This window comes from Haliotis rufescens, unplaced genomic scaffold (assembly GCF_023055435.1).
Source record: "Haliotis rufescens isolate VD_foot unplaced genomic scaffold, xgHalRufe1.0.p SCAF_1, whole genome shotgun sequence".
NCBI classification, from domain to species: Eukaryota; Metazoa; Mollusca; class Gastropoda; order Lepetellida; family Haliotidae; genus Haliotis; species Haliotis rufescens.
In genome coordinates this window covers 86,039,056-86,058,030 of record NW_025963779.1, presented here as the reverse complement: position 1 = coordinate 86,058,030, position 18,975 = coordinate 86,039,056, and the positions used below count along the sequence as shown (strand labels likewise).

The following is an 18,975-nucleotide window of genomic DNA, read 5'->3' as shown; positions in this document are numbered from 1 at the left end:
AGAAGTATTTGTTGTTCTACAGATGGTTTCTTGAGGTAGCATTTATCTCCGCTGATGACGTATATGAATCTGTACTTTGGAATGTTGTGTTATGTTTTGCCACGAACCCTGTACATATCATGGGTTGCAGCGTGCAAAACAATGACACGATAACCTTTACCTGATGGTACCATGGGTGCTTTACGCCCTGACTCTGATAGTTATGAATGGTTAGGAGATAATGTGACCTCATAGACAGGATGGAATATTTCCCCTGAAAAGTGCTCGGTAATCTCCACGCGCAGTGTATCAAAATCCCATCTCTTGGAGAGCAATAGTGCAGTCTGGTAAACATTAATTGTATCTTTAATTCCACCCAAGTTCTACTTCAAGTCAGGGTTACCTTCTGCTCATAAAGCTTGTACACTATACGCCTAATCACCCTGTATCAAAGCTGTCTGAATCCTTTTACGCCCCAGTTTTGTTTTCGAGACCACCCCTATACCTGTTTTGTTTTCTTATCCTACCGTAGACTTAATGGTATGAATTGAAAACACCATAGCTTGGGCAGTTCGGTAAGTAACCCTATCTAAATTAATAAATGGTTTCCCTCTATCTCTCTAAAGTGTAAAGAACTTGCATGCATTTCCAAGTCCAGGTTCCATATCATGTACCTTGGTTATGGCTATGAAAGTGTAATGCATGGGAGCAATGTTAACAAAAGAAAACGCAGCGTCATTTTGTCATTTTAGATGCACATCTAGAATTTTCTCAAAATGTTTGTGTGTGGAGTAGATGTTTTATGAAGACTACATTATTATCATTGTAACGGCGTCACGTGCGCACATTTCTATAGTCCGTTTCAGACTGCCATCATTGGACTTAGAATAAATGTGAACTTCACGTTTTTGTTCAAATTTGTCTCCTGTAAACTTGTCGATAGGACTCCTTGTGGCTGAAATACTTCAAACCAGGGGTAGGGCTATTCGATATTTCAATAACAACAGTCTGTGAAAAAATATATCCCTTTTTAACAAGCAAAAAGTAGTTTTCTAGCATTTCCGACAGTACTTTAGCACCAATGATGTCTGAATTTATTCAAGAGGTATTATATCGATTTTCAATGTGGTTGCCACTGCAGCCATATTGAAAAGCCAATTTGGGCCATTACTCAGACATTTTTATTGAAGATAGAATGAAATTTGGTACATATGTAGTTGGTAGTGAGCCTCAACAAATGTCTGTTGTGCATTTTTAAGTTTTGCCCATGCTCCTTAATTCCCTCGATTCAAAACCACAATTCCAATAAAAATTGATAAACTTGTTCTCACGTGACCATGACCAATTTGTTCAAGTTCAATACTCAAAATGGAGCCTTGTCATTATTAATAAACCAATGTGTGGCCATTACCTTTACAAAGTCTTCCTGGTAATGAAATTTGGTAGTTGTGTTTATTTTGTGTTTTGTTAAGTGTCTTTGACATTTTAAGCGGTGTGCTTTACATGCTGACTTACAGTGCTCTGGCACTATTTTCTATCATTCAGAAACAAGAGTCATCAGAAGATGACAAATCCCCTTGGCCACCACAAATTCGAAACAAATCATCTGAACATTACTTGATAGAATTTCTATCTAATCTGTCCGCTCAATAACTACTCTTGTATACAGGCAATCATTATATATCTGCTTCGTAAGAGGCGATTAAAGCGATCAGTTGGTCAGGCTCGCTAACTTGGTTGATGCATGTCATCGATCCCAATTGCGTGGATCGATGCTAATGATATTAATCACTGGATTGTCTGGTCCAGACTCGATAATTTACAGACCGCAGTCATACAGCTGGATTATTGCTGAGTGCGAAGTTATAACCAGCCTTCCATAGGATCTGATAATGTGTATCGGAATTTGAGCATTACTAAAACTAGGCTAAAACAGCTCCATAGATAGCCTGATTATGTCTGGAATAAGTGAAAAGAGTTTGCTAGTTTGTGACAGTTATCTCATCATGGCTTTGCAACATCAAACCATAAAGGTTGTAGAAGGGTGGAGTGGAAATATAAGTAGACTCGCGGCAAAACTCTGGCTACTTCATCACGATACATGCAGAACTTGCTCAGTGGCGGGGAGGATGTGAGCAGAATTTTGGAGCAGTATTTGGAGATGCTATTTGCTATTTCTGGGGGAATATACAAAATCAGATTCATAAATCCGAGGTTTCAGGAAATATAATGCACATTAAATCTCATTGAATGGGTTTGTGAAAGCTGGGTCAAACATGTTATTCTGCATGCCACACATTTGACTAGTAAAAGGTGAAGCTTGGAGGTGGATCCAAGTGTTCCAAGGTATTCATACTGTGATCAACCCTGCAGTTAAGTCTCGTCATAGCTCAGATGGATTTATCACATGGAGCGATATTTTAAACATCACGCGGAATTGTGTCTCATCACATGATCATGCTAGAGAGAAATTAAATCTTTTCAATTCTTTGACACATGACAAAATCGTTAAAGATTTTTTTTGACTTCTTTATTATCACACAGCCACATAGCACTTATTGCACCAACACACCTTCATATAGGCCCACAATATGTTTGAATACTTTCACATGAAACTTCGCAATGTTGCAATACTGCCGCAGGCACATTATTTTTTGAATACCCAGTACTTTGTTGCAATCTAGCTCTAGACCCTGGTATCACTGTTGACAGGTATGAGGTAAGCACACAAGATCAAATGACATATTTGCCAAGTGACGTCCAGCATTTTCAATACTTGATATTGCTCCAGTTCTTTTCTGATATGTGCAAATGACATACTGGCAATTAGATATCTTCACAACCGGGGAGGCAGATAAATCAAACTTTCTAAAAACTGAGTAACAGTTTTGACCCAGGAGTCTAAGAAAAAAACAAATGTTAAACAATCCATTCATAGCTATGATTGGATATTCATGAAAAATTTCAAACACTCATAATAAATGCTCCCCAAGCCATGCAAAAGTGATACCATTTTCTGTACAAACAACTGGTTTAGTATGAACTGTGGATATGGCACATAAAATAATAGTAATGAGAATAAGCTCCGAAATGATCTTAAGGGACAGAAATTTATGTCCTTCAGCCATAGGAGCGAGTTACAGAGTTAAATGCTGCTTTGAACAGTATTTCAGTTGACATACAGCTTGTCAGCTTGAGGAAAGCTCAAAGTGATGCAGGTCTGACATGTATACCACTATGGTGCTGACAAACCAAGGATCATAATCTGTGGGAAGAAGGGATATGAACCCATGATGCAGGGGACCCTAAGTGACATCTTCGACAACTGGGTCACCCCTGCAGATCTAAGCCGGAGGGTAGGCCTGCAAGATTATGCAGACGTTGGCCGGAGGGCAGGCCTGCAAGAATCTGCAGATGTTGGCCAGAGGGCAGGCCTGCAAGATCCTGCAGGTGTTGGCCGGAGGGCAGGCCTGCAAGATCCTGCAGATGTTGGCTGTATAGCAGGCCTGCAAGATTCTGCAGATGTTGGCCGGAGGGCAGGCCTGCAAGATTCTGCAGATGTTGGCCGGAGGGCAGGCCTGCAAGATCCTGCAGATGTTGGCCGGAGGGCAGGCCTGCAAGATTCTGCAGATGTTGGCTGTATAGCAGGCCTGCAAGATTCTGCAGATGTTGGCCGGAGGGCAGGCCTGCAAGATCCTGCAGATGTTGGCTGTATAGCAGGCCTGCAAGATTCTGCAGATGTTGGCTGTATAGCAGGCCTGCAAGATCCTGCAGATGTTGGCCGGAGGGCAGGCCTGCAAGATTCTGCAGATGTTGGCTGTATAGCAGGCCTGCAAGATTCTGCAGATGTTGGCCAGAGGGCAGGCCTGCAAGATTCTGCAGATATAAGCCGAGTAAAAGGAACAGCCAGTTCCCTGAGCCCAAATGTGTAAAGTGATCTCTGCACTACAGCTAAGTACAGGTGTCAGCTTCACGGTAGTCCTAGGGTTAAGCTTAGCCAGGGCTAGATGAGTATAGAAATGCCTCCAAAACATTGTAAAACACATACAGTGAATGAAAGGATCAGTCTGAGTTGATCAAACATGGTCACAGTAATAATCATCATCACAGGGCGCCACTGATCAACAAGATCAACCAATGATGCATTTTGACCGTTGGACGTTTTCTACCTTGAAGATATTATTGCTACTGATGTTCAATATTGCTTTCAATAGTAGGACTTGTACAGTGTTCACTTCTAAAACATATTCAAGATCTTCCAGATTTAGTGGCACATACCATATGATCTGACAAGCAATGCATGTCCTTATTGTATTTTCCAGAATGTTTCGTGAAAAGGAAATAGAGCCACAAGGCTCTGTAGCTCACCAGATTTTTGAAGTGACGTCAACCTGATGTAATTGGGACAAATATCTGTAGAGTGTAAAGAACAATGGTGTGAAAAGATAAAAATGGATTCTTGCAAAATTGTTAAAATCAATTGAGTGCAAATAGTGATGCCTTGGACAAGCTTGGATCTTTTTAAGGTCAATGTTCACATGAAGTATAAGTCCTGTGCCCAGTGGTAACCAGCCTAGTTCGGCAAGGGTGGAAACTGGACTTTTATAGTCAGTTAACACCCCTGCCTCAGGAAGATGACTTCAATATTGCCAATAACAGCATTTTTTACTTTGAGGGCCATGTCTAAAATCCGATAGGAGACCATAACTGGTATCATTCATACAAAGTTTCAGCTCCATAGGCATTGTAGTTTCAGAGGAGGTAAGAAATGCAAAAGTTGACAACATACAACCAGATGGAGGGACAAAGAGCCACGACACAAAACTCACTTGACTTTCAGTCAGCTGAACTACAGTGAGTGAGTAAGATAAAATCTAACGTCTCATAGGCAATGAGCTAGAGAATATAGGTGTGTTTGTCTGTGAAACAAGAACCAAAGAAAGTTTGGCCTTAATACAAGACACACCAAGTCTGCTGCATGGAGCACTGAGATGGCTGCTGTTCCGGTCAGCAAAAAAGACACGTTGTGGTTTGACCATCTTGTCCCTCATCCTTGTTCAAAATATCTGCATCCATTATTTCCCGCATAAAGGTAATATGCTTCGAGCATAGAGGTAATATGCTCAGCCTGTACTGACTACTGGGGTAGAAAGTACAAAACAAGTAGTTTCTATCTGTACATTGTACTACAGATCCGTAATACGTCTTTGCAAAACAAAACCAAGTACCCATTCGTCAGACAACAAGGTCGAAAGTGGGTACTTGATGGAAATAGTAACGTTTCTCATCTTAAAATGACAACAAATTCTTGATGAAACAATCACTTTGGGAGTTTCTATGCTGATGATATATGCATCTTGTACTTATTGACCCAGAGTGTGTATAGCTAAGCCCATGCACAGTCTATACCATGGCAGGGAACTAATGCAGCTATACTGAATGCATCATTACAAATCATCACTTAACCAGTGTGTTATATCTCCATTCTATTAGGATAAACACCCTAGTCACATGCACCACCACAGATTCCTTTAGGGTTGGATTTGAAAATACATGTATGTGATGCTAAATTTAGAAATCCAATCAATTCTAACTCATAACTGCTCATAAGCTTTAGAAATCCTGAAGTTACTGATAAGGACGGAGATGGTGATGTCACATTCTTCATGAAGATATGGTACTTTGTTGCTTCAGGCTGCACTCCATGTTATACTTCAGTATTACAGCTTTCGGGAAATATTCCTCTCCATGTTATACATCAGTATTACAGCTATCGGGAAATATTCCTCTCCATGTTATACATCAGTATTACAGCTATCGGGAAATATTCCACTCCATGTTATACATCAGTATTACAGCTATAGGGAAATATTCCTCTCCATGTTATACATCAGTATTACAGCTTTCGGGAAATATTCCACTCCATGTTATACATCAGTATTACAGCTATTGGGAAATATTCCACTCCATGTTATACTTCAGTATTACAGCTTTCGGGAAATATTCCACTCCATGTTATACATCAGTATTACAGCTATTGGGAAATATTCCACTCCATGTTATACTTCAGTATTACAGCTATCGGGAAATATTCCACTCCATGTTATACTTCAGTATTACAGCTATCGGGAAATATTCCACTCCATGTTATACATCAGTATTACAGCTATCTGGAAATACTCCACTCCATGTTATACATCAGTATTACAGCTATCGGGAAATATTCAAGTCTGAACCAGACAAACCAACACTACGGTAACAAATGTGTACAGAGTCTGAATGGAGAAATAATACAATAGATTAACGAGGATGAATCAAATCACAACAAAATAAGATGAGTGAGTAAAAGTGTTGAAATAAAAATATAATGGGTTAAACAATGACAGAGATTTGCGAATCCAGCTGGTGAATGTGTGTAACAATTACCGTACACCCTGTTGCTGAAGTGCCTCTCTAACATTAGTGGTCATCACCAGCACCAGTAATCCTATAGGAAGGGGGTGATAAACAGCATTAACAGTGAACCTTGCAAAACAAGATAAACTCAACAAGTCAATGAAGTTGTGTTGACATATGTGGTTTGGCAGATTTGTAAAAGATTCACAAACCAAAGCAAGAGAACAACAGCAGTAAATGAGGTAACACAAACGTAATTCTATACATTCACAAGTTATGATGTCGGTGTATATATACTTATGAATAAATACCAACTCATTAAGACACAAAATAAATAACATTCACATGCAGGGCAGTAACAGAAAAAACATGTCACTTCACATAAATAAATATTTCATAAATAATCATAATATTTGTTCTTTGGATAAAATAAGAATATGATGACAATATTATCATTAAATATGTTATTTGAGTAAGATGAGAGAGTGAGAATGCAAGAGCAAAATCTCAAAATAGACAACCTAGCACAGACTGGCAACAAACAAGATGGCCACACATGAGTGAGTGTGTGAGTGAGTGAGTATGGTTTAGAACAGTGCTTCAGTTATATCATGACATGTCAGCTTGACCTGGGAGAAAGATTGAACTGACGTAGATCTTAAGATGGTTACGACTTTGGTGAAACCCATCAGCACAGTGTAACGCGGTATAATTTTCAGTCATATGGTGAGTGAGTGAGTATGATTTTACGCCGCTTTTAGCAATATTCCAGCAGTATCACGGCGGGGGACACCAGAAATGGGCTTCACACATTGTACCCATGTCGGGAATCGAACCCGGGTCTTCGGCGTGACGAGCGAACGCTTTAACTACTAGGCTACCCGACCGCCCCCCAGTCATATGGTAGCTTGATGACATAGGAAAGCCTGAAGTAATTCAAGTTTTAGATGTTTACCACATTAGTGAAACACAGGAGATCGGGTATGGTGCGGACAAATCTAAAAACACACAATGCAAATCGGCATTTGACACCATGATCATAGGAATCTCGCACACCCAAGGGAAGCAACTGTCTGCGAATCGTCGCGCCTTATACAACTGGGCCACCAATATCCCAGGAGGCCTATACCACGGGTGATGTAGCCGCACATGGAGGACTGTAGGATTTTGGTTTGGTTTGTTGTTTTACGCCGCACTCAGCAATATCCCAGCTATATGACTGCGGATGTAAATAATGGAGTCTGGACCAGACATTCTAGTGATTGACATCATGAAAATTGATCCGCGCAATTGGGATCGATGACATTGCATCAACCAAGTCAGCGAGTCTGACCAGCCGATCCTGTTAGTCGCCTTTTACGACAAGCATAGTCGCCTTTTACGACAAGCATAGTCGCCTTTTACAGCAAGCATGGGTTGCTGAAGACCTATTCTACCCCGGATCTTCACATGTCGGAGAACTGTAGGATATTTTCTGGGTAGATCCAAGAGTAATAAATTGAAACAGATCAATAATTATTGATAACACATCCTGAATACATCGAAACAGATCTATAATTATCGATAACACATCCTGAAGACATTGAAACAGATCTGTAATTATCGATAACACATACTGAATATACATGTTATATTTTGAACTGTTCAATAAATCATACTACTCATAATACTCATAAGAAGCTAAAGAACACCCAATTCTTATATATTAACATAGTTAATTTGTCATAGCATGCCAGATTAACTACAGTAATGTGAAAGAATCGGGTGGTCCTTAACTTCTTTTGAGTAGTATATTTACCAATCATACTGAGTGAATGGGGTCTTACACCATAGTCAGCAATGTCACATTGGTCGTGGTGACCAGAGCATATGTCATGGTTACCTCCCTTGATACATGCAGTGTATCTACCCTTTATTCTGGTTCCCAGGGTTACCTCCCTTGATACAGGCTGCGTCAAGCTCCTTCCCATCGCGTGACACTTTCGTTTTTCACTCTCAGTAACATCGCTGCCACCAGTGTGGGCGAGATCATTACAAGAACCTTGAAATTTGGCCTCTAACCCAAAATGTAGTAATGTTTATCCTTTTGTTTATGTTTTTGGGAATGCCATCATATTTTATTTTGAAAAGGTTTACCACTGATCATGTTTTCCATATGAATTTATTTTGTTGTTTGTATAATCAAATTGGTTCGAGATTGCAGACTAACAGAAAATCAACCAACATCTCCCTTCCATTCATACTATATTAATTACATGACAGTTTAAATGAAATAGAAATTCAAATTGACAAATAAAGAAAGTAATTTAGCAGCAGTAAATGGAGTCACGATAGTCGTCACTTGTTTGTAAACATAATGGTCATTCGGTTGCGAGTTCACCTCCAAGCATGGTTGTGGCCACCTATCACAGTGCAGAGTTTTGACTGGTGGCAGCGATAGTATAGAGAGCTCCGCAAACAGGCTATCGCTGAGAGGAGCTTGATTCAGTGAATCTACCCTGTATCATTGTTTCCAGAGTTACCTCCCCTGATACATGCACTATATTTGCCCTGTGTCACAAAAAGCATGGTTACCTCCCCTGATACTTGCAGAGTATCTACTACCATGTATCAACCCGTGAAGATCTGGGTAAAAACAGGTCTTCAGCAAGCCACACTTATTGTAAGTGGTGGTTAACAAGATCAAGTGGTCAGGCTTGCTGACTTGGTTGATGCATGTCATCGTATCCCAAATTCATAGATCAATGCTTATGATGACAATCACTTGATTGTCTGGTTCAAACTCAATTATGTACAGACTGCTGTCACATAGCTGGAATATTGCTGAGTGCGGCGTTAAACAACAGACAAACCATGTATCATGGTAAGCAGGGTTACCACCCCTGATACATACACTGGCATACCTTATCAAGCAAGTACCCTCACATATACAGTGACAAACATGATAATGTACCCTGATACACATGCAGTGACACCTGGCACATGGTACATAATACCATGCATCCAAGTTTATTTACTCTGACATACCAAGCATAACGCCACCAAGCACCACAAGGAATACAACACATCAATGATCCAATGCAGCTGGAAACAGTGCCCCATTGAGGGTTGGATCAATTCTCATTGAGAAAATGGTGATCATTCATTTGTAGAGGCAAAAAGGTAAAACAAAATTTGAATATGCTCCCATGAATAATGTTGACCAGATACATTGTCAGTCCAGTTTTCAATTTGTTTCTTTTCCATTAGCAATGCATTAATGTAATTTTTCTTCTCACATTCAGGGAATTCACAATCTCAATAGAATCAGATCATATTTCTCGCTACCGCTAAACAAAGATCTGAGGACATCCAATTACTGGTCACGTCAGACCGACCTTTCGCGAACATTGACTGATCAATGGAATGACTAACAAGAAGTCGACAATAGCCAATCAGAAGGCAGCTTAATCGAGCTTTACAGCACGAGTTTCAAACTGGCGACAATGCTTCGAAACATATATTGACATACACCCGATTAAAATATCAAAAATTGAACAAAAGAACAATCTGGAATGGCTTATGGATGGTCTTGATTGTACGAATACAGATAAAGCCCATAACTTCGTTCGGAATACCCTGTGTGTGTTTTTTTCGAGGTTGCACGATCAAAAATCACATTCCAACCGTCACTTTCATGATCTGATAAGCGATGCTCTGATTGGTCAGATGAAAGGTCGTTCTGACATGACCCGCAGTGGGATGTTCTCAGATCTTGGCGGTAGCGAGAACTAAGATCTGATTTTAATGAGATTGAGAGAATTCATTAAGTTTGTTACACAATGTTGACTAAAATAACAACAAATACATGCATGACCAAGACCAAGTTAGAACATCAACACCGTATAAAGCTGCACATATGACAGATGAGTGAGTGAGTTAGGTTTCATGCCGCTTTTAACAGTAAGTTATATCGTGACGTGTATGACAGACAAGTGGGGAGAGAGTGTGCTCAACTGGGTCTGGTGGAATATGACTACAAGAAAGGTCACAGAAGCCAATGAAATCAGAACGAATGACGTGACAGTCAATGAATGAGTGAGTAGAATGAATGTAGTTTGCTGCAATTTCACAAGAACGGGTTTCCAATTTTGTATCTATGGTGAAGGAAAACATGGGTTTTCTGGGTGGCAACTGACCACACTAACCTTGAGGCTAACATCTCACCCTCCAGGAAAACCCTTCTTTCCTATTGCATTTAGCCCAAATGAAAACTCAGAATTAAAAAGAATTTGTACAAGTTGAACTCGAGTTTCTGGAGTATTGTTTGGAAATGTTTGGAGGAGATATCCAGAGTGATGTGTTAACATGGTAAATGTCAAAATGTTCAGGTCAATGACCAGTCAAGCTAAAAAATATCATTTCAGTTACATCAATATGACCTAACAAATGATTTCTAAATAAATAATCAAATTAAATATTGTTTCAGAAAAATAATTCAAATCTCCAAGAATAAACAATCTTGCTTTTTTGTATGAAAGTACATATGTTTGCGTATGTAAGCTTCTTGATAAAGGTTCTTCATGACTGGTGTGCCCTCCGCTTCTTAAATAAGTTCAAGCTATGGAAAAATGAACGCATTCTTCGCAATCTGTTTTTCTTGCGGTCGACTTTAGCCTGAGCTTCAGTAGCCTCCCTCTCCTTCCTGCGAATCTCTCGAACAAGTCCATGAAAGACATCGTCTACACACTGGCGCAGAACGGCAGAGGTTTCGTAGAACGGACACCTGAGTTGACGCGCCAGGGCAGCTCCATCGTCTGTGGAAACCTGCAAATAATTAGGAGGAGATATGAGAAACAGATCTAAATGACCTGTTTAGTATCTTCCCCCCCCCCACACACACACAAACCGATTGGATCCATGTAAACAGTGCCAGAATTGCAGTAATTATGTCCCTACATAGTAAAAATCACCATTATCACAAAACCCACCTCCACAAATGGTATGTCAAAGAATGGCATCACAGTTTCACTGAGAGAGCATGGAATACTGCCTTTATAAAACAGTTCAAATGATGCAATACGATTTCTATCAATGACTATCTGTCAGTTAGAATAGAAGACCTGTGAGTGTACTGACCTTGCGTCTCTCTTCAAGGTCACACTTGTTACCAACAAGCACAATGGGAATATCCTGGTCACATCGGACTCGGTCAATCAGTTTCTTGTACGCTAGAACTTCATCAAAGCTGCGGTGGTCGGTGATGGAGTAGCAGATGACAAAGCCTTCTCCTTTCCTCATGTACTGTTCCCGCATGGCGGTGAACTCCGGCTGTAACAGATGACATCATCATGATCACAAAGCCAAATGTAATTTCTTTACGGATACACTTGGTCACTCTTAGCAGGAAGCCTCTAAACACTTGCTGAGAGAATATATAACAAAATTTAAATACATTTTGTTAAAATTTCATAAAATTAAACAAAAATTCTTCACTGTGAGGAATTTCAAATTGGCAAAAAATCAATTGTGACCTTTCGTAAGTAAAACAATGACAGTGAATTTTGAATGGTTTTCTTAACACTCTAGTGTGGACACAGTACTGACCTGACCAGCAGTGTCCAGGATGTCCAGATGTGCTGCCTCACCATCGATACGGCACTGGTGCTCATATGCATCTTCTGCATAAAGAAATCACAATCAATAACCAACAGGAGACAAAACTCACAAGTTGTAATTTCAGGTTTAGTCTGGTGTTTAACTGGTTAAAGATATATCTCTGTATCCACGATTTGCTTATCTGGAAACTGGTAAATACCGGAATACTGGTGGTACTGTTCACATTAACCATATGTCACTGTACACATGTTGGCCATGTTTAAAATCAATCAGAATTCCATGAGCAATTATCAGTGACACTATAGCTGGGATGATTCATGCCAAGTCCCATCTCAATGGGCCTTGTAGTTTGAGAGGAGATGTTGAAAATGCTAAAGTTAACGACAGACTGAAAGAAAGATTCATTTAGTTAGGTGGGCCAGAAACTTCGGGAGCTTGTATTTTATCAATGATATTGGATTCAAAAACAACAAACTCATTTGTTGAGATTATTAAAGAAAACATTCATAGAGAGTAGAGACTTGAGTTTCAAATCCATTCAGATTAACCTACTACACCATTCCACGGGCGGGATGTACGTACCGATAGTGGGGTCGTGGTACTCCTGGAATCTGTGGTAGGCAAACTGTATGACAAGAGCTGCAAAACAAAGGATCACTTTAACATACATGTTTGTTTGTTTGTTGTTTAACGCTGCACTCAGCTTTATAAGTAATCAAGTATACGATGACATGCATCAACCATATCAGCGAGCCTGACCGCCCAATCCCGTTAGTCACCTCATACGACAAGCATGGGTTGCTAAAAACCCAGTTCTAACCCAGACCTTCACAGGTGGTTTGTGCAGGGATGTGCATGTGTCGAAGATTCTCAAGAAATAAGCACCTGACCCCCAACAATATGTATCACAAAAGTAGATATTTCTCTTTCCATCTTCGGCCACAATATTATTAGTCCTGACATGATCGTTCTCCCGGCCATGCAATAAACCATGACAATAATCAGTCACTACTCACAACCTGAAACTTAATTTATAAATCAACTTTTTTTCTTACATCCTGTTTCATTGGATATTGAACAATAAAATGGAATTCATTCTTTTTCATAATTTAAGGCTAACCCAGATGACCTTTACTGTAACTCATGAAGTTAATCAATGCGATGACTGTCCTCCAGCCTAACATGTCATGAAATTATTGCATTTTATGTTTTCAGTACATATCATCATGTCTGCAGTTACTGTAGTGGACATTTTCACTACGTGAATAGGCAGTGTTTTGCCTTCAACAAATGTTTAAATATAAGATTATTGGACAAGATTGCCAAGAACAAAGCTACTGTCAAACACGGATGGAAACAGGAAAGCCCATTAGACATTTACCACTTCAGGGAAACTAATAAGCATTTGTATGGTGCTGACAAGCCTAGAAACATAACCAAGATAAACCAGGGCCTCCGATGATTATAGCTTTCATGGCATGCCTAAGGAATGGGCCATCCACTCCCCCTGGTACTTAGTGAGAAACACTGTGTCTAGCACTACGTTGTTTATTGACAATCTTGTTATGTGACATACATCATTGTTTCCAGCATGTGAAGCGAACAACTCTCCTAAATCCACATCAAAATCCATCACTTAATTAATGCAAGGGACACTGGCATTATTCACATTAATGTCATTATTTAAGTTTCTGTTCAAATATTTCAGGCTGTTAATAGTCGTTTCTTCAAGAATTTCAATTGTGTCCGACTTATGTTCAGCTGCATCTCCCATAACGTTTATTCCAATAGTTGCATCATTCGGCCAGTGTTCTGTAATGCTATAGGCTGATCCTCCCTCACACCTTCTTCCACAGCTCATGTCACCTCCCACACTCAATATCTTCCCTGTTTGCCCTCTCCTCAACACACAAGCTAATAATGGATACGGACATATTTATTCTCACTATGAAACCGAGGAAGGACTGTAGCTCACCTGCCACAAATTGCATTTTGATGTTGAGGTAGGGAGAGTTCATTTGTAGATGCTGTACAAGGTATAATCTTTGTATAGATTGGATCACAGGTCACGGGGGAGGGAACAATGGGAGCCCCAAGCCTCTGTAGCTCACCTGAATTATAAGGACATATTGGAGGCCACGTTAGCAGCTGGAGGGAATTGTTAGAGACACCACAATCTCCTTAAAATCAGATTTTAGTTCTCGCTACGGCTAAACAAAGATCTCAGATGTCAGAACGACCTTTCATTTGTCAAATCAAAACATCTCTTACCAGATTGGGAATGTGAGTGTTCTAATGTATTTTCGAATCATCCAACCTTGAACAGGTTTACACGGTGTTGTTACGGGCTGATTCAGTCAAAATCACTGCCTATCACTCGCTTTGAACAATGGGATAAACATTTGAAATAGAGGAGACTTTCCATTGCCGCTTTTAGCAATATTCCAGAAATATCGTGGCAGGGGATACCGGAAAAGGGCTTCACACATTGTACCCATGTCGGGAATGGAACCTGCATCTTCGGTGTGACGAGCAAACGCTTTAACCACGAGGCTACCCCACCGTCCCATTGCCTGTAAGGTCTGTGACTTTCCATAAGTGTGTGAAATGTGTGTGTGTGTGTGTGTGTGTGTGTGTGTGTGTGTGTTTTAAAACAAAGGGAGAATGTCATGTTGTACAATGTCATATTGTAGAATGTCATCATGTTGTGGAAAGTCATCAAATTGTAGAATGTCATCACACTGTGGAATGTCATCATGTTGTAGAATGTCATCACGTTGTGGAATTTCATCACCCTGTGGAATTTCATCATGTTGTAGAATGTCATCATGTTGTGGAATGTCATGTTGTAGAATGTCATCATGTTGTAGAATGTCATCATGTTGGAGAATGTCATCATGTTGTGGAATGTCATCACGTTGTGGAATGTCATGTTGTAGAATGTCATCATGTTGTAGAATGTCATCATGTTGGAGAATGTCATCACATTGTGAAATGTCATGTTTTGGAATGTCATCATGTTGTGGAATGTCATCATGTTGTAGAATGTCATCATGTTGTGGAATGTCATCATGTTGTAGAATGTCATCATGTTGTGGAATGTCACTTTCTGGAATGTCATCACGTTGTGGAATGCCATCATGTTGTAGAATGTCATCACGTTGTAGAATGTCATCACTTTGTGGAATATCATCATGTTGTGGAATGTCATCATGTTGTGGAAAGTCATCAAATTGTAGAATGCCATCACACTGTGGAATGTCATCACGTTGAAGAATGTCATCACATTGTAGAATGTCATCATGTTGTGGAATGTCATCATGTTGTGGAATGTCATCATGTTGTAGAATGTCATCATGTTGTAGAACGTAATCACCTTGTGGAATGTCATCTTGTGGAATGTCATCACGTTGTAGAGTGTCATCATGTTGTAGAATGTCATCACGTTGTGGAATGTCATGTTGGAGAATGTCATCATGTTGTAGAATGTCATCACGTTGTAGAATGTCATCAAGTTGTAGAATGTCATCATGTTGTAGAATGTCATCATGTTGTGGAATGTCATCATGTTGTAGAATGTCATCATGTTGTGGAATGTCAACATTATGTTGTGGATGATGTTTTCTTCAATACTGAGATATCACAAAATATTTTTGATTGTGACAAAAAAGTATATTCTTTTTCTTTCTTCTTCACCTTTTATGAAAATAGAGTCTGTGGCCTTATTAACATACCTTATTTGTTGAAATACTCGTACTGTTATTACTAACCAAATATCATATTTGATTACCACTTGGAACATTCACATGAACCTATTAATGAGTAGCCACACTCAAAGAGACTTAAACAACCCACTGACTGGATTGACCTCATGTCTTTGATTCTTATTGGAAAAACTGACTGCCACAGCATGTTTAATGTGTCTGCAATAGAACCCAGCACAACAAACAGAGTATACAAAGCAACAAGTCATAAACAAAATCATTTATACAGAGCAGCACAGAGATACGATTACTCCAGCTAAAATCATTGGTGATTTTTCCCAAACTGATACCAGTGTATTACTGAGCTCAACCATGTGTTACACTACAGCTGATTCATCATCGAACTAGGCTGGAATTCCCGACTCAATCATAGAGCCACCAGTGGCTATTACAAGTTATGCTCCTTCTATGTCCCTCCTATTGACCAATCAGATACCACCTCTCATATCACTTGCATTTGCTACAAACAAAATGGTGGCACCCAGTCAAGACGATCTGATCGATAATCAAGACCTATATTGTGATAAAACGGGGCTTACTTCGCGAAGTGCATCAAATCATGAGAGCACCTTGATAAAAAACATGAAAGGATTTGGAAAATATCTATTGATGCCAAGTTGGTGGTACACACACTTTACAAATCCTGCAATCGACAAAAATCTACACGCCAGTTAATGAACCGGATGTCGATTTCATTATGCGATTTTGATTGGACTATGCACGGACTTGTTTGTCCAGCCAAAACATAACTCCATAATTCCAGCCTAGTTCGGCAAGGGTAGAAACTGGACTCTTATAGTCGGTTAACTCCCTTGCCTATGGAAAATGCAACAGATTTGACAATCAACGCCTTGTCAGCCTGGTTAAAAGCACAAACACTGCAACAACAATAAATAAAGTGCAAACATGATGCAAGGATATTCTGTTACACTGTTGCTGTACAAAAGGCAGGTCTCCATAAATAAAAACACACCCACTTCCCACAATCTACATGGTTATTCCTTCTACTGATCGAGCTCTATGATAAGGCAACACGTTTTTTGTTTTCGGACTGACAGATTCAACTGACTGGTACCAAAAGCTACAAACCTTAAAAAAAAAAATTCCAATTTTATTTTTTTTATTTGGCTGACTCTTCCATCATTGGTGGATTTTGGAAAATAAAAAAACACAACCACAAAATCATACGAAATGAAAAAAGCTCAAGTAGCTGTTACATTTTTTCTGTAATAATTGATTAAATACAGTAATTAACTTTAAACAATGTCAGAATATAGTTTTCCAAAAAAAACCAACAGACCCATACAACATCATGCAAAACAAGTGCAGTGGGGTAGCCCAGTGGTTAAAGCGTTTGCCCATCACGCAGAAGGCCTGAGTTCGATTCCCCACATGGGGACACTGTGATATTGCTGGAATATTGCTAAAAGCGACATAAACACATACTCACTCATTCATGGAATATAATAATATAAAACAAATCTGGGCTAGAGGAGTTATTTTTATTTTGTTTCGACTGGTTAGTGAAACTTCTATCATGATATAACATTTATACTAAGTTTTCCTATAATAACTAGATCCACATCAAGTGCTTTTATGAGTTATCATGGTGTAATATTTATACATCATTTCATATAATTATAGTTAAGCAAGTTATACATATCATCAGGTAATATGCATATATAAAATATCAGTACTTTCAGTTATAGCTTTTTAGATAGATGATAGCCTAAGGTAACGAGAACACATCTCCTAGACATACTATTCAATAAGACAAAAGTTATGTCTTCATAGTTTAATAGATTTAAAGCTTTTAGATAAATACTAGCCTAAGGTATCATGATGATCCCATCTCCCAGACATAATATCCAATAAGACAAAAGATATGTCTACATAGTCTTATAGATTGCCTTGAACTATTTTATTTAAGTAAATCTGTCATCACCTATATTAGAATAACATTCAGCAATTACTTCAATTTAGACTCATTAAGGATTAGCCCCCATACAAGCTCATCTATAGTGATACCATAATCTCTTTCAAAGCACCCAGTAAGTATGTCAACAATATTAGTGCCAGTCCAACAGGATAAACAGGATTAAGTATTCCCCTCTGTCTAGCCATTCATTAACCATAAGGCACACCCCATCATGTATCAACCAATCATATTCCTTTTTATTGTTCTAAGTTTTGTTAAATACATACAGAAACCAAATGTTAAGCAGAAGGGGTTTGACGCTCATACCAAGCGGATCTCTCTCCCACAACCCAAAGGGTTGTACCGACTCTCTGTGGCACCCTCGGCTATATTCTAAGATATCATAAATTGTTCATTGTTAATTGTTCTTGTAAATAAAATTGTGATTAGTCTCCTGTGACTCCGGCTCCTTGCTGACTAATTCCTAAGAAAACCAGCACACCAATTGGAAGGTTTTGTTCATCCGAACAGAACCATAATAATACCATGATAATACCATAATACTTCTGTAAAACATAGAACATATAAACTATGGCCTCAGTAGATAACCAAGCAATAAAGTTTAATACATGAAATACATTAAGGAAGTTTGATACAGCATTTGAAATTATAATATCTAACACAATAGAAAAGTAACTTCAAAGACAATTTATTCTTTCAAACAACGTCTTTATAAACGAGTTGAAAGATTCACACAAAACTACACATTTCTGGGTCTTGTGGTTTGTGAAATCTTTAAACAAATAGACAGGTTTGTGTCAAACGAACTCAGTCACATCTTCTGTGTCAGCCATTGGTAATTGTTGTCCCTCTCACCTCATTCACTTTCATTTATCAGTAGAAATGTTTCCATAGCAACAGAGCCTGAATACATCTTCTATACACCATGCACAGATGACATTATCCTATAAACTGAAACACCAAGTTATTATGATTTCTTTCCAATCTGATTTTCAGATTACCTTAGACTCTGTAGGCACAATAACAAGTTGATATCATTTATGCATTAGTACCATAGAAAATGTTATCATAAAGATTTTTTGTTGTCCTAGTTTTCCCTGATCTGAAACAGCTAACCTATATGAAAATTATCAAACAATTCGTAACAGTTTTTTATGACCAGTAGCAATGCAACACCTCTTTACTATGTTCGATTGATATTCTCGTATTTATATGAACATGTTATGAACAGTTTGATAAAAGCAGACATGACAAAGTGTGGTATTGTTTGCTTGTGTGGCTCTGCACCTTTCATCCCAT

The 18,975-nt window shown here is 39.0% G+C and overlaps 2 protein-coding genes across 2 annotated transcripts in view; one reads left to right on the top strand and one right to left on the bottom strand.

The window, feature by feature from the left end:
* The first annotated feature begins 3,272 nt into the window (after positions 1 to 3,272).
* LOC125372173 lies at positions 3,273 to 3,911 on the top strand. Its single transcript, XM_048381331.1, has one exon. The coding sequence runs from the start codon at positions 3,273 to 3,275 to the stop codon at positions 3,909 to 3,911; it is 639 nt and encodes a 212-aa protein (XP_048237288.1).
* Positions 3,912 to 7,702: 3,791 nt separating this feature from the next.
* LOC124147106 (GTP-binding protein Rit1-like) overlaps positions 7,703 to 18,975 on the bottom strand; it is a 33,652-nt gene continuing 22,379 nt past the window's right edge. The window contains exons 2-5 of the mRNA XM_046517727.2: positions 12,556 to 12,612; positions 11,962 to 12,035; positions 11,494 to 11,685; positions 7,703 to 11,181 (exon numbers count right to left, since the gene is read on the bottom strand). Coding sequence (XP_046373683.1) covers positions 10,936 to 11,181; positions 11,494 to 11,685; positions 11,962 to 12,035; positions 12,556 to 12,612 — 569 coding nt within the window. The 3' untranslated portion in view covers positions 7,703 to 10,935. The remainder of the gene's footprint in view (positions 11,182 to 11,493; positions 11,686 to 11,961; positions 12,036 to 12,555; positions 12,613 to 18,975) is intronic.

Bases quoted from the DNA above. Each gene is read 5' to 3' on its own strand.
- LOC125372173 (XM_048381331.1), top strand. From the start codon at position 3,273: ATGCAGGGGACCCTAAGTGACATCTTCGACAACTGGGTCACCCCTGCA.